At 39.4% G+C, this 16,681-nt stretch overlaps 1 protein-coding gene across 15 annotated transcripts in view; it reads right to left on the reverse strand.

Moving 5' to 3' along the window:
* Nucleotides 1-16,681, reverse strand: part of UNC80 (unc-80 homolog, NALCN channel complex subunit) — a 223,463-nt gene that overhangs the window by 16,896 nt on the left and 189,886 nt on the right. For 14 of the 15 annotated variants that reach the window (XM_043910184.1, XM_043910183.1, XM_043910182.1 and 11 more), the window contains 8 exons: nt 15,559-15,759; nt 13,252-13,375; nt 12,197-12,322; nt 10,822-10,945; nt 9,868-10,074; nt 5,721-5,905; nt 4,955-5,120; nt 3,059-3,238 (listed from right to left, as the gene is read on the reverse strand). In XM_043910184.1, coding sequence (XP_043766119.1) covers nt 3,059-3,238; nt 4,955-5,120; nt 5,721-5,905; nt 9,868-10,074; nt 10,822-10,945; nt 12,197-12,322; nt 13,252-13,375; nt 15,559-15,759 — 1,313 coding nt within the window. The remainder of the gene's footprint in view (nt 1-3,058; nt 3,239-4,954; nt 5,121-5,720; nt 5,906-9,867; nt 10,075-10,821; nt 10,946-12,196; nt 12,323-13,251; nt 13,376-15,558; nt 15,760-16,681) is intronic. The other variant, XM_043910192.1, reaches the window with a different exon arrangement.

Below are 16,681 nucleotides of genomic sequence, written 5' to 3' on the forward strand. Positions count from 1 at the left end.
AGAATACCACCTTGGGACAATATCTAAAGTTAAATTATCATTCATCCCTTTGTACAGAGTCAAAACTAAGGCCTTTGGGAGCTTATGAAACATTTTCACTGCTTTTACATAAGCAGAGACTTTAATAGCTAAGCCTTTAGTATCACTGAACGTTGTCATTTATGAGAATATGAACATTATGAGGACTTTGAGTTAGTGACTAGTTACTTCATTTGGTTGAGGGAAACAGCATCAATAACACATCATGAATGTATCCTTATCTTGAAAAAAAAAAATACCTTCTGCAGCTGAGTTTTTAATCTGCACAAACGGTGAAGGATAGTTCTTCACATCTACACATCTCCCACCCTCAAACAGCTTTCATAAAATAAACGTAAACTTCTTGTCCATTTCTACTAGCAGATTATTTGTAAAAATCAAGGGGCATTGGCAAATTAAAGATTTCAGAAAAGCTGGACTATAACATTTTAAACATTCCAGAAATAGTTCAGTAAGGGACGGTGTTATTGAACAAATCAAGCATGTTTGACTTTCAAACACTACGCTCAGGACATTTCATGATTTTTAGACTGCTGAGGGAAAGACTATTTCAGGTATTTTTTTTTCTGAAAAATATTTAAAAATCTATAAAGTTCAGAAATAAATGCTTGTTTTAACGTAATTTTAAAATTAGAAGCAGACACTTATTTTCTCCATAGAAACTGAAATTCATGTATTCAAATCCATATGAAAATTAACTTTAGTGTAGTATTTGTGACAAGATGACCTCATTGTAAGTGAGCTAATATTGTTTGTCATTGAACAAGAAACATATCTTGACTAACCTAGGATTTTGGTGAACTTTTACTACCACGTCATCTGACATCACTTATTTAAAATATCCTAAGTGGTCACATTTCTAGAGAAGTTTATTTCAAACCCAGAGATGAGTATATAAAGTCCTGAAATTTTTTAATTTGCTACATAACAACTGACTTGAAGTTGATTCTTGTTATAGAATGGTATTGCCTTTTTAGGTGTGTTCACAGAGTAGAGTATAATCAAACATGCCTTAAAAAACATGAAAAAATGTGATAGGGTAGATTGAGCTATTTCTACTAAGACCTTTCTGGGATTCCAGTAATTTTTCCCCCTCTTATTCAAACTCATATATTACTTAACACTTACCCCTTCAATATTTTTTTTGTGATTATATGCATTGCCTTCCATTCTTTTTTTAAAATCTTATTTATCTTATTGAAGTATAGTGATTTACAACGTTGTGTCATTCACTCTTTTGTTAGGTGTTCTTTATCAAAAAATGTCTGTTATCTCCTAGAAAACTCTAAGATTTTAGACAGCAGAGAATATATCCTTCTCATACTTCTTGTTCCTCCTCTTGTTCCTGCTAGGACTTAATACAGGTTTGATTGCTGAATGGAAAATTTGTTTAATTCAAAGGTGTTAACACTCTAGCTTTCATACTGTATTTCATAAATTAATATACACCCACATCATATTGTCACTGGGACAGTTGTGATTTTGAGAGCAGAAAGATTAGCAAAAACTTGTATACATGTCAGTGTATTAATGTTGGCCTTTGGTCAGTGCTATCTCTATTTATGTCTTCTGCACTAAACTTTTCTTCCCTACTTCCTTCCTACTGCCTTCGTCATCCTCTAATTCATAAGGTTACCTGCAAAATACATTTAGCTCTATTAAAGAGAGTTTGTTATCATTTACTATCATTTAAAAAAATTTCTGGGAGAGACTATTTCAACCATTAAAGAAAAATAGATATTACTTTAAGTTCTGGACTATTGCTAGGACTTATAATGAATATGTGAACTGCTAATTCTTGTCTATCTCAATTTGTTTTTTTGGTCAAGATTTCAAGATTTCCCTAATTACAATTTTAGAATTATTTCCACGAGAAATGATTTAGAAACAAATATGTCTGGAAGTTAGGTACAGGACACTATGATTATCACTTTGTTATCTACTTAACCCTAAAACTAAATCTGGAAATATTACTGACAGGTGCTTTGACAAAGTAGTTACTTCTTTCCCTCTCCTACGCTTCCAACCGTAGTAGGGTATTAAAGAACTTTCATTCATCTTAATTAATTAAAATTCTAACTTTGACGCTAACTTACTTCCGAGTAGGGCTCTTTGTTGTTGTTTGGTACAGAAGGGCTCTGAGTAAAGGTCTAGATTTTGTTTTCTTAAGGCATAGACTGCACACTTTACAGGTTATATCAGAGTATCTTTAAAACACAACTGGAAAATAATCGATACAATTAAACTACATTAAATGACAGTGGTATTTAATGAAACTTTTAAAAACTATTACGCATATTTCCCTAGTTTTGTAACACCTAATCTTTAGAAGCTCCTGGGCTGCCTCAGTGACTGGGGACACTTAAATTGGGTTGTATGCCCTCAAGGCAGTCCGCTGGGTTTACGTTCTAGACAACATTGCCAACTATTTTTTTCTGAGTTGTGAGCATATGCCTTGCTCACTTTTCTCTGCAGTCAGGTCACGTGAGTGCTGTTTTTAAAAGAAACATTTTGGCTCTGCCACATGGCACATAGGCTCTTAGTTCCCTGACCAGGGATGGCACCCTCCTTGCCCCTACATTGGAAGTGCAAAGTCTTAACCACTGGACCACCGGGGAAGTCCTATGTTACCTAAGTGCTGATTGATCTTCTAAACAAGATTGGCCACGAAAAAGGAGAATAAATGCTCCCCTTAGTTCCTTAACCACAATTTAAATGGGTTAGTGGAAAGGTTGAATGCATAAACTCAAAGAAAATTTAGGGGTCATTAAAGATTTACTTTTTGCCTAAAATCCTACCAAATGACCATGGATATTAAGGAATCTATAGAAAAGCAGGCATAAGAAATAAGGGGATCGGTCGCAATTCCATTTTAACTCCGTTTGTAAAAATGACCAGGGGATCAGAACTGCAAAGGATCAGAAAGGCAGAAATCCACCGAAGTCCTCATTTGCATGGCCAAGCTGCGTCACACATGAGCCCCACCACCTCCCCACCCCAGATGCTGCAGGTGACCTACTTTCCTCATCCTCCTCATCAGTTCGACTCAGGGTGTCCTGGGAAGCCTGCTGGGACGGCTCACTGTCCTGCTCCCAGACAGTGCCAGTGCCGGTGTTGGAGCGGGACATGGTGGCCAGGCTCAGGCGGTAGGCAGAGGTGGAAGTGCCCACGGTGCTGATGGACGTCTTTCCTTGGTAAGCTAGCGAGGTTGAGACCAAAGAAAACCCAGAGTGAGGATCTTTTTTGGGCGGGGTGGAGAGGGCGTGTGGTATGTAGCATGTGGGATTTTAGTTCCCTGACCAGGGATTGAACCTGTGCCCACGCATTGGAAGCCAGGAGTCTTAACCACTGGACCGCCAGGGAAGTCCCAGGTGCTTGGAAGAAAACAAATGCTAGCTTCAAACTCTTCCCTCACAGCTTGTATTTTTTAAAAGAAAGGTCATTTAAATAGTATGTCCCAGACAGATGACCTTTAGGACAAAGGGCTTCTCTGGTGGCTCAGATGCTAAAGAGTCTGCCAGCAATGTGGGAGACCGGGGATTCGATCCCTGGGTTGGGAAGATCCCCTGGAGAAGGAAATGGCAATCCACTCCAGCATTCTTGCCTGGGAAATCCCATGGATGGAGAAGCCTGGTGGGCTACAGTCCATAGGGTCACAAAGAGTCAGTCATGACTGAGCGACTTTCACATGCATACATAGCAAACAGAATTGAAAATGTTAAAAAAAAAAAAAGAGTCAGCCACTGATGTAATTGAATAGTTTTCTTGCAGGAGCATAACATCTCTAACAATAAAAAATGCTTTGATGTTGCAGCCTGTCTCATTGTTTTCCAGTTTCATTTTCCAAGGCTGGCTGAATGCAGATTCATTTTGAGCTGAATTATAGATATCAACTTGATCAATTTCACTGAGAAATGTACCTTATACCTGACACAAGCACACAGAAGTAATAGACATCCTGTCTGAAAGGAACCGCGCAAAATCAGAATATATAATTAATACTGTGTTCTTATTCCCCTTTTCTGGAGGTTACAATAAAACACTCCCTTGATTCTTTGTCATATTATTTCATTAAAAAGCAGAACATTTGAATGGTCCTGTGCAGATTTCACCAAGATTGTATTTGACAAATTTTTTTTTTTTAATTTTTGGTCTTTAATACATCGCCAACAATAGGTTTTAGAAAGACAAGAAGCCAAATGTATAAGAATATTCTACTTATAGGTGATGACTGCCCTCTAATGGCAGAAAATGATTTATTTTCCTTCCTCAGTAACCCGAAGTTAATATAATTACAAAAGTAAACAATGCATTCCCAAAGAAAATCTCTTGAATAATGTAAAGAAAGTAACTCCTAGCCCATCAGCTTTGATTCAACCCTCTCTCCCTCCAAGTCATGAAAAGTTAGACTTTATTATCAATCATACAGACCCAGTTTTAAGTCCTCTCACAGGTGTCATTGTCTTTTTGTGAAAGTTATTTATCCTCTATTGAATCTTCACTTCTTTTTATAAGTAGATTTTCAGTTACAATTTTGCAGGTATTTGTGTGGATTAAATGAGATAACATCTATGAAATAATCTACCATATAACAGATGCTCAATGAATGTAAGTCCCCTTTCCTTTTCAAAAGGGAAATAAAAGTATGAATTAAAGTAAGTTTTTCCTCCTAGCTAAGTCTTCAAGAAAAAGCTGAACTACTAAAATAAAGACCGAAAAATATATTGGAGAAGGAATAAAATTAAATTCTTATGATACCCCCTTGACTTGCACTGTTGACAAGGATGACAGGGTCACCAATACTAGTTGTACCAAAATGGCTAACTCACACTTGGTTCCAGAAAGAGCAGTGACCTATAAAAAGGAGCTTTCTTTGTTCTACTAGTCAAAGTCAAACCATCCCATGCATACTCACCCGATCCACTGTGAACTGCCTCTTTTAGAATTTTCAGTTCACTGTTGAACTCAGCAATGAGGGAGCTCTTACACAGAGGGCGTGGAATGAAACGCCGCTCTAGCTGGTCAGCAATGTGTTGTCGGGCAGAAAGCTCTTCATGGTTCTCTGCCGGTTGGGCCAGAAGCTGAAAGGAAGGCATAGATTTTCCGGTCCTCAGTTTTCCCATCTGTAAAATGGGCTAATAATTGTATTGATTTCATAGTTGGTGGTGAGGATTAAATAAAGTACTGCAGATGAGAATTGAACACTGTCCTTAGAACAGTGCTTAGGAAGTGCTTAATCAATCCACTGCTTTGAATCATGGCCCCCAGACATCAGAAATCAGGCATGAAAAGAATAAAAAAGAGTAGATGAACACAGAGGGTCTCAGAGGAAAAGCGTGCTTTAACTATCTCATTTTTTACATATTTATTTAAAATCAGGTCTCAATTATGCCACCAAAGACAAGTGATCATTCTTCAGATCATTCTATTGGATCAATCTTTTTTTTTGTTTTCCCAGGGAAGGGGTAAGAGGGCAGAGGGCAACATTTTAAGATGTTAACTAAGCTCTTACTGTAAAGGTATTCCCCAGAGGGATACCTGTCTGGGCTGGTTTCTCATCAAGCGTGATCTTAACAGGTCCTCCTGACTAGCAATAGCATCTCCCCCAAGACTGCCTTAAATCTGGAGAACAGCAGGTCCACGGGGCTTGTTACTTCCTAGAGGAGGAGCACACAGCACACCTTGCACTGGATGAAGGGGCGCAGGAGCACGAAGATGGGGATGCGGGTCCGCACGATGAAGTCCAGGAAGTCCCACAAGGCCAGGCCCCCGACCTTCCGCAGGGCCATCTCCTTCACCTGGAGGCTCAGCCAGTACCACTGGCTTCCGAGCTGCCTCTCAAAGCAGACGAGGATCACCTTCAGCGCTTCACACCAGGAAAAGAGAAAACTGAGTCTGCACACTTGTGCCTCAGAGGAACCCTGCCCACATCCAGCTGCCTGCATCCTCAGCCCTCTTACGCATCAGACAGTTTTCAAAATCTAAACTTTCTCCATGCTTCCAAAATCTTCAGTGTACTCCTGAGTGAGTGTTCTGATATAAAGACAGATATTTGTATAGTAAATATGTTTTGATTCTGATTAAGAGAACACATATATCTTCATTAAGTGCATTTAACTACCATTTTGGAAAATATACACTGAAGCAATTCATACAACTGAAAGGGAAATGTGTTATAAACATGATACGTAGCTAATATTTTGCTTTCTAAAAGTTTTGTCATAGCGGCTTTATGGTAATACCAGCATACCATTCACATCCGAAGATAAAATATTTTCCTTTTTTTCCCTTTCAGCTTAGAAATAATATATCCTTGTCATTAGAAGTAAAATCAATCCATGCAGAAATGCATAAAGTTAAAAAAAAAAAAAGAGTCCTTCCCCTTCCTGACCCTACTCTAAACTGCTCCCCAGAGTAAACAATAAAATGGGTTTGAGTAGATTCTTCCAGAAAACTCTATCCTTCCTCCCTTGCCTCTCATCATGTCTATTACTAAACCCTATGGGATTTATTTTACAATATCTCTTTTCTTCCAGATTCTGGCAGCTTTGTTACAAACTACATTTTAAAATATATTTTTAGGAAGCAGATTTCTCAGCGTGTCAAGACAAACCAGAATACTGTAATGACATCAAAGATTATGGTGGGGGCTTCCTCTGCCACCCCAGCTCTCCCCCGAGGGTCTCCTGTGGGGCAAGCAAGGTAACCTGGGCCTTGTCCATCGTGTATTAAGGCCCATCTCAGCATCTAGAAGACACATAGAAATCCAGCTCCTTAAAGGCCTCAGAAATCACCACTGCCATCTATTTCAGGCATTTCTAGGGGGAAACTAGGGTATATAACACAGGGAAAGATGTGGTAAGATTCTTCCTTCCCCATCTACTCACCTCTAGTCCTCTCCCTTGACATTGCAAGCACATGAACAAAAAGTAGCATTCCTCTAATCCTACCCTGATCGTGGTGACACTTCTATTGTTGTGTGCCTGTGGGCCTTCTTTGGATTTTCTGCCTTCCTGCTTTCCGCCTTCACCAGCATCAGCCCAAAACAAGCAGAATGGCAGAGGGCTCAGGGATTCTGGTGATGGATGGATTTGATTTGAAATTTGGTCCTGCCACCAAACAGTGTGACTTTAGGTAAGTTATTTAACCTTTCTGAGCCTTCGTCATTGTCATTTAGTTGCTAAGTCACATCTGACTCTTGCAACCCCATGGACAGTGGCCTGCCAGGCTCTTCTGTCCATAGGATTCTCCAGGCAAGAATACTGGAGTGGGTTGCCATTTCCTTCTCCAAGGGATCTTCCCAGGTCTTAGCCTCTTACTAAAATGAGAACATTTATTTCTTTGAGCTGTTGTGAGAATTCAGAGTGATGATAATGTAAAGCTTAGAAAACAGTGCCCACTAAATGCTCAAAATAAAGGTAAAACTAAATTTAAAAGAGAAGTCCAGTAGCCTGGCTAAGTAACCAAAGAATCTGCCTTCATTAAAAAGGCAGAAAATGGAAAAAACAAACAACCCAATAAGAAAAAATGGGTAGAAGATCTAACTAGACATTTCTCCAAAGAAGACATGTGAATGACCAAAAGGCACATGAAAAGATGTTCAACATTGCAAACTATCAGAGAAATGCAGATCAAAACTACAATGGGGTATTACCTTACACCAGTCAGAACGGCCATCATCAAAAAGTTTACAAATAATAAATGCTAGAGAGGGTGTGGAGAAAAGGAACCCTGCTATATTGCTGGTGGGAATGTAAACTGGTACAGCCACTATGGAAAACAGTATGGAGGTTCCTTAAAAAAAACAAAACAAAAATAGAGCTACTGAATGATCCTACAATCCCACTCCTGGGCAAATATCCAGAGAAAGACAATTAGAAAAGATACACACACCCCAATGTTCACTGCAGCACCATTTATAACAGCCAAGACATGGAAGCAACATAAATGTCAATCAACAGGTGAATAGATAAAGGAGATGTGGTATATTTATACAATGGGATATTACTTTGCCATAAAAAAGAATGAAATACGGCCATTTGCAGCAACCTGGATGGACCTAGCTACTGCTGCTGCTAAGTCGCTTCAGTCGTGTCCAACCCTGTGAGACCCCATAGATGGCAGCCAACCAGGCTCCCCCATCCCTGGGATTCTCCAGGCAAGAACACTGGAGTGGGTTGCCATTTCCTTCTCCAATGCATGAAAGTGAAAAGTGAAAGTGAAGTCACTCAGTCATGTCTGACTCTTCGCAACCCCATGGACTGTAGCCTACCAGGCTCCTCCGTCCATGGGATTTTCTAGGCAAGAGCACTGGAGTGGGGTGCCATTCCCTTCTCTGGATGCACCTAGAGATGATCATATTAAATGAAGGAAGTCAGACAGAGAAAGACAAATATCATATAGTATCACTTTTATGTGAATCTAAAAAATGATACAAATGAACTTATATACAAAACAGAAATAGACCCACAGACATAGAAAACAAATTTATGGTGGCCAAAGGGAAAGAGGGAGAGGCGTAAATAAGGAGTTTGGGATGAACATACACACACTACTATATATAAAATAGATAACCTACAAGGAAGTACTGTGTGACACAGGGAACTCTACTAGATATTTCATAATAACCTGTAAGGGAAAAGAATATGAAAGAAAATAGGTATCTCTATATGCAGAACTGAATCACTTTGCTATACACCTGAAACTAACATAATATTGTAAATCAAGTATAGTTCAATTAAGATAAAAGGCAGAAAGTGGACAGAACTGAAGGTAGTTACTTGTTAAGTGTTTCCTCCTATCCCTCTGTTCCATGTTAAGGCTTCTTTCTCCAACATCCTCTGCACAATCCCAAACCTCATGCAGGGCTCTGTCCTAGAGTCTGGATTTTATCAGAAACCTACATTCTCCTGCCCCTGGCAACAAAGTCCCATGCGTGGGCAGGCCCTGTGCAAATACAGCCTTGGCTTCTTTTTTCATTTTCGTTGTCGATCATATCATTTTCAAATATATCCTTTATTATGCAGTCCAAACACCTCTACCCACTGCCCCACAACCCCCCACATACTCCAAACTCGAAGGACCTGTTTTTACCGTTCTGTCTGCCTTGGTGAACCGAAAAATGTCAGGCAAGATATTTTCAGCTTCCTCCTTTTGAGATTTTCTATGGCCAGTGCTCCTTAGCCTCAGTGCTGTGGCAGGGGTAGGGTAGCCTTTTCTCCCTGGCTTAGATAATTCTAGTCAAAGAGTAGCTTCTGGTATTTAATGAGTCAGAACCAAGTCATGGCAGTGGGGAGAGGTAACAGGAAAGCAGAAGTAGAGACTGATGCTTTGTACTTGCTGAAGTGGTTTCTTTAAAGACTCTCTGGATACAGGTCTTTTAAAATACTTTTTGAGTCAAGGAGGAACATAGCTAAGTAAGTAATATGTATACATACACACGTATATACATATTTTGTTGTTCAGCTGTTCAGTCGTGTCCGACTCTTTGCGGCCCCATGGACTGCAGCAAACAAGGCTTCCCTGTCCTTCACCATCTCCAGGAGTCTGCTCAAACTCATGCCCATTGAGTCGGCGACGCCATCCAACCATCCCATCCTCTGTCGCCCCCTTCTCCTCCTGCCCTCAATCTTTCCCAGTCTCAGGATCTTTTCCAATGAGTCAGCTCTTCACATCAGGTGGCCAAAGTATTGGAGCTTCAGCTTCGACATCAGTCCTTCCAATGTGTACATATACACATATATGTGTTTGTGTATACATCTCTATCTATACCTATATCTATTTTCTATTTTTATTTCTCTATTTATTGACAGAAAAAGAGGTACCCACCTAAGTATGCTGCTTGGCTGGTGGACTCTGCCAGCCCTTCCTTGCGCAGGTCTTTGCTTGCATCCCCTGGCGTGGAGCAGTGAGCAGGGGAGCTCTCCAACATAAAGTTCTTGCTCCTGGATGTGCTGATGACCCGCGGCGGAAGGAGCACGTTAATGACCGTCTGCAGCAGCAGCTGCACCTCGGGCTGTTCCAGCCACGGGCTGTCTGAGGGCAGAGTTTGGAAGGAGGAAGTGGGAATAAAAGCAAGTCACAAGGCAAACTTTCCACATGAGACACTGAAAAATTCAACTCTCTTTCCAATTCCAAACTAGAACATGCTAGAAATTCGAGTGTCTTCCCCACCAAGTACAGCTTCTCCTATGGACAGAAGTGGTGCTCCTGGTACTGGGTGTCTCCTCCGTGGTCAGCACCAAAGGGTCCCTGTGCTTAGCCAAAGCTCCTGCTTACCATTTCAATCTCCTTTCTTTCTTTTTTTTTTTTCTGTTCAAATACTCATAACACACTACCTTTACATTTGAGATAAACTTTTCCTAAAAGAAAAAATCCCCCCAAAAGAAAGAGTAATGAAAACATATTGAAATTTAATGACAATGGCAGGATTTATGCTAAACCTAGTGTCCTTAGGTTATCAAGTCCATTTATCTGTCAATTCATATCATACTGTACTTCAGGTAGTCCCATTTTCATAATTGAAACAATGCTCTCTTGATTTTTGCTATCCTGAAATGATGTTAAATAGCATGTGTCTTCTAAGAAGTGGAGCACAGAAAGTCTTGACCAAGGGCAGCTAAATTGAATGGAAAGAAAACCTGTATATCCTAAGATAACCCTGTTTAAATGATTCAGATTGAGTTTAATGATGGTCTCCATGGGAAAAGGAAGATATAACAGCCTGATACTTAAGAAAACACAGTAACAATAATAAATTTCTTTTAGTTAAATTAATCAGACCTTTGCTTCCAGATCCTACTGTGAGCACAAATGGGATGAGCAGATTTAAAAGCATCCCCTCCCTTCGCTCTTGATTGGTGAATGGGGAGATCACATGGCTTAAGGGGAAATCTTCTTTTAAAGCCTGTGCAGCAATAATAGAAAAAAAGATTAATTGACCCCCTCACCCATTCAGTCTGTTTGTTCTTACACAGCATGGTGGAGACGGGGACTCCCTGCCGACTGCACCTGCAAACTAGGAGTTCAATTGTCATCTGTGCAGCAGACAAGATTCACGCCAAATTGATACTTTACCATTTGCTTGATATAATTGAGAGCTATATACCTAAAAAACAGTAATATTTTGAGTATCAAATGAAAAATTTTAATACCTATCATTTGGTACAAAAACCCCACATTACCCCCTTCAATTTCTCCATGTGTCTATCCACCAATAAATATTTTAGTGACCAAAGAAAAAGAAGAAAAGGAGAACTTTCTGCCTGCTCCATTTGGGAGTTACTTAAAAGTCATCTGACCCCTGTATGAGAACTTCTTCCAGCCAGAAAGCAATAGACAATACAGAAAGAAACAATGATCTCTGTATACAGGTTGTTAAAATGTATCACTTTAGGGATGTCTCTGTATCCTTTCTGCATAGTAAACACAGCACTTGCTTAATCTCTTTTCCATAATCTACCTATTAGCTGGATGATGACCATCAAACTTGGTTTGTCAGATAAGGAATGGGTCAGTTATCCACTTGCCGCAATTGTATACTTTCCATTGGTCACAGAGTTTTCTGGTGATTTACCATTCTTTAAAATAGGTTACAAACAAATAAGCAGAGAAATTGAGATTCTACACTTTTTTTTTTGGCTTGGGAATGATTGTTTTAATTTTAGGAACTAAAAGACCTGGGAGAAAAATGATAAAAAATGCCCATAATATTTAACCCACAATCATTAAAGAAAAGTAAGATATTCAAAGTCTAGTAATAACATTTGAAAATTTTTTTCATTGCAGTTATTTCTGCAAATAATTTAAAACCAGACTTTGAATATTACTCTTTTAATGAACAATTGTGAGCTGATTATCTGTGGACCATTATTTTCCTAAAGTTTTGGCACATGTTTTAAATGATAGAAGTGGTTCCTGAGGTTGTGGCAGGACTGCAATGACTCTGCTATTTTTGAAATCTCAAGAAGAATTACAGAAGCACAACTTTAGGATCAAGCTCAGGGCTGAAGCTCCAAACCTGCAAAAGTTTGGAGATGTTTACACTTCTGTTTCACAGATTTTGCCCAGCCTTTGCAGAAAGATAAAAGAGAACACCATGATCTGGTGCCTCAACCAGCAATGTAATGAGCGTGACAAACAGGTAAGGCAGTCACACCTGTATCTGCAATGCTACAAGCCGGACAACAGCTGTGCTGAAGGGCAGAGGTGGTGAGAGATAAGGGCTGAGATGAAGAAGGGGTAATCCATCAGCAACACTGGAGGGTCCTACCACTCCCATCACCTGAAATACAAACAGAGCACATGACCAGCCTTGACTATTGCAATTTCATGCAACTGTAGGAAGGGAGTCTCAGTCAATGATAATAATAAGTTGAAGGTTGGGCATGTTACTTTCAATCTGTTCGTGCTGCCTTCTTCTGAAGGCATGTAATATCTGGAGTCAGATCAAATGATCACACCGGATTTAGCCAAGGTTTTGTAGAATGCTGTTTATAACTAACTATGTAAATAATGAGAGATGAATCAAAAATTAGTCTAATCAGGAGACTGGACATACTTACTTGTGGACTCAAAGGAATGCAGTCAACATTCTTTGATGGAGTAATTACTGACAACAATGATGATGGCAAGAGCTCTATTTGCGCTAGGCATTCCAGCTACAGATTTATTGCTTAACTAACTAAGCAGCAGATTCTATTCATGAAATGCTCTACCATGGTTTCCACATTGTACAAAACCTTGTCAAGATCAGACTCTAGATATTACATAAATGATAAAAGTTTTGTTTTGTTTTTTCTTTTCACATAAATCCTAGACTGGCCAACTCATAGTGTCATTTTGCACTAAAAAAAAAAAAATCCTCTTTGCCCTTTAAACTCCCCCACCCCAAACTACCTCAACTTCTAGCCAATTGTACAGTCTCCCACCACCCCAGTCTCCAACTGGCAGCCCTCAACTCTCAGCGCAACTTGAAGAGGTCAATTGTCAAAGTAGCACGTGGGAAGCAGCACACGAAAACCCCACCTGTGTAGGGATCTCCCCACGCACCACCTTGAAATGTACCTCACTATTTTCAGAGTCACCTGAGCCATCTGTTTTCATGGGTAGGTATGTAGGTAGGTAGGTTGACCTGTAAGTCTTCAGCTCAGAGAAGTCAATAGCAGAGTTAAATTTTGTAAAGTTTCATAACATTGCCACTTGGCTACTCACCAGATTGACACAGACATTGATCAGTGACCTAAGGTGAGGCAGGAAGGATATGATTGGCTGCCTCTGAAGTGTCAAACAAACCCCTTCAATCAAATTGCTGGCAGGCTCCCACTCAACCTGTCGCCTGGAATACAATATAGGAGCCATTAGCAGTGTGGCTCCCTTCTGGAGACTGCCTGAAACAAGCGAATGAGACAGTGATTCTGATGCCACCTAAGACAGGATGGGTGTCTGAGACAACAAAGCGCTTCACAAGGGATGACGTTTACCCATATTCCAAAAGCACAGACCACAGAGGGAACACGCAGCTGAGGCACTCCTGCCCCACCGACTAACGAGACAAAATCTATTGAAGAAAAAACAGAGATGACGGATGAGTGGCCTTTCAAGTTTCCGGGTTTTAGCTTTGAGAAAGGGTATGAGACTACCATTATAGGAAACCTACTGTAGGAGTCACTCCTCACAACAGAAGTAATCTACTATAGGCTGTGTTTCTATAATGCTTTCTTTTTTTAAATCAGATTACAGTTGATTTCATAAGCTTTTATACCAGACTATAACTAATTAGACTTATATGACTTCACTCCTGCCAAAAAGAAGACATTAGAGGAAAACAGTCTATTTAAAAAGTGTTCTTTCTTGACCTTCTAAAAAATGATGCTTTGAGAGTACTTTCTGTGGTAGTAAATATGGCAGTATACATAGCTCAATTAGATGAGCATGAGATTTTCTGTAATAAAAGACAATCTGGTCTGTAATTGTCTCAGGACCAAAGAGTCATTTCTATGGTCCCCTAAATAAACAGGTTGGGCTTTACTGAGATCAATGCTATTTCCAAATATTATCCTGGAAATACTTTCTAAGCTTACATTGCCTACCAGATTGAAATCACTATAATAATAAAACAGGAATGTTCATACATGAGGATATGTTGACATCCCTGTCGCACAAGTAACCCACAGGTCAGGTTCAGTCAACACTTCTCTTGTTGAACTCAGATCACCTGAAGAAATTTAATCCAAGGCAACCCCAAATTCACACACTGTACCCCAAGAAAATTGCCTATTATTATTAACTAAGTCTACATATTAATCCAAAAGTCTACTTTTAGGAAGCTGCTATTCTTCATAACACGTTTAATTATATGACAAGTGAGGTGCTTATGGAGGTGTTAACATCTTTAGATGAAAAGTTATTTTTACACATCTTTCCAAATAATAAAAATAAATGGGAAAAAAAAAGCTATTTTTATACATCTTTGTAAGATGTATAAAACTTTGGTCATTTGCCAGTAAAGACAAGTGTTCTACTGGGACTATTAAAGAAAATAGGAGTGTTTTAAGGATAGGCATTTCTATGCTACTAAAATAACCTTGAAATCATGTATAGGCAACCATCATCATGGTAGAAAAGAATATAGTATCAAACTGTTAAACATTTATTAGAATAAAATGTTTCAATTTCTTTTTAATAAATTCAACAGTTTCAGATGACTGCATAAATGAAGAAAAACACAGGCTAAAACCTGGAAAAGTTCTGGCACATTGAGCGATAAGTGCTACAAATTCTTGGGCAAGAGTTGCATTGATTTGGGCTTAGTTTAACAGGACAGAAAATAGTCTCACCGAAACTTCAAATTTCCAATCTACTGGGTTTATTAGCATTTCTTAATTGATTTGTTTGCCCACTGCAGCTATAGATTTCCAGATTGGGTTCAGATCTCCAGGTAGATGGGTTCAGAGACAACTGCTCATAGACAGGCTACCAAACAATACTTCAGGCCCCAGAATGGAGATCAAGTGATAACAACATTGATTTAGTACTATCTGAATTAGGTACTTGTTATCAACCCTGAGATCTCTTTAGATGGTGCTTTACTGATTATTGTAAAGCTTGTCATTTCTCTAAAGTGATACCTAAAATATTATGTTAAACATGCAGTTTTTGAACATCAAGTTAATTTTTCTTCTGTCCTTAGTTGTTTAATTTATAAGGCATATCCTGCCTTATTTGAAAAGGAATTGAAGGATACACATTGAACTTTTTAGGTGTGTCAGATAAGGAACATGATAGCTAAGAAACAAATAGATTTTTAAGATAGATATGTACTTTTGAAGAATATGTTATTTCCTCAAAAATATAGACCCAGCTACTTATGCATTCATATCCTGATTAGCTCTGCACATGTAACCAACAGAACACTTTTGAGCCATTCCTTCAACTCTGGATTGGTTCACCACCTTAAAAACTGACAGACTTGAAATCTGAGGCTTGCAATACCTGCAGTGGATTAGGAGGCCTCCTCACCTCAAAGTGGGCATCTTATGAATTTTGTTGAACATCCTATCCAATCTCTTTAAAATGAGGATAAGGGCCGGCCGCACTGCCTCAGCGCTCCAGTCGGTGATGGGGAGCATCTCCATGATGTAGCGTCGAAGCCCACGGCTCTCCATGGTCTGGGTGTCGTATGGGGCCAGCTTCAGAAGGGAGTGTGCGATTTCTGCCAACCTAAAACATTTTGTTTTGTGTTTAAAGAATAAGCTTAGAATGCCACCAACCATGGGAATTTTCCTCACACGGCATCACGCTAATCACCCTCCTTCCAATACACTGACTCCCTGAGCTACGAACATTCTAGCACATTTTCTTATATTATGTAAATAAACATTTTAAAAAATCCGGACAAAATTAGACCCATATATGTCTCTGAAGCCTTTCCTATTTGTCAGTTCCCCCTCTTCTACTCTTTTTTAGACATTCAGTAATTTATTTGTGGGAGAAATTCGCTTTCTGTCCTGTAGCATTCCCCACATACTGGATTTTCCTGACTGAGTCTCCATGGTGTCATTTAATTGATCCTATTTCTCCCGTATTTAATTCAATTGTTAGTTATATCTAGGAGCTAGATCAGATTAGATCTTGACTTCCTGGTATGTGTCCTTCACAGGCAATGTGTACTTTCATTCGGAGGCATGTGATTCCTAGTTGTTACTCGATGATGTCAGCGGGCATCAGTGATCACTACACAGATTCATTAACTCATCAGAAGTAGTACAATGGTAGTACTGTATCATTCTTTTATTCGTATATTAACTATAACATGTTAATAAGAAGCTTCCTTTGTAAAAATTTATTTAATTGGAGGATAATTACTTTAACAATACTGTGATGGTTTTTTGCCACACATCAATATGAATCAGCCACGGGTATACATATGTCCCCCTCATCCTGAACCCCCCCTCCCACCTCCCTCCCCATCCTATCCCTCTGGGTTATCTCAGAGCACCGGCTTTGGGTGCCCTGCTTTATGCATCGAACTTGCACTGGTCATCTATTTTACATATTTTAAGTATTTTACATACTCCAAGAGAGACAGGATAGGTGCTTAAAAGATCTACAGTTTAAGAATGGCCCAGGTGATTCTGATAGG

This window comes from Cervus elaphus, chromosome 8 (assembly GCF_910594005.1).
Source record: "Cervus elaphus chromosome 8, mCerEla1.1, whole genome shotgun sequence".
Lineage (NCBI taxonomy): Eukaryota > Metazoa > Chordata > Mammalia > Artiodactyla > Cervidae > Cervus > Cervus elaphus.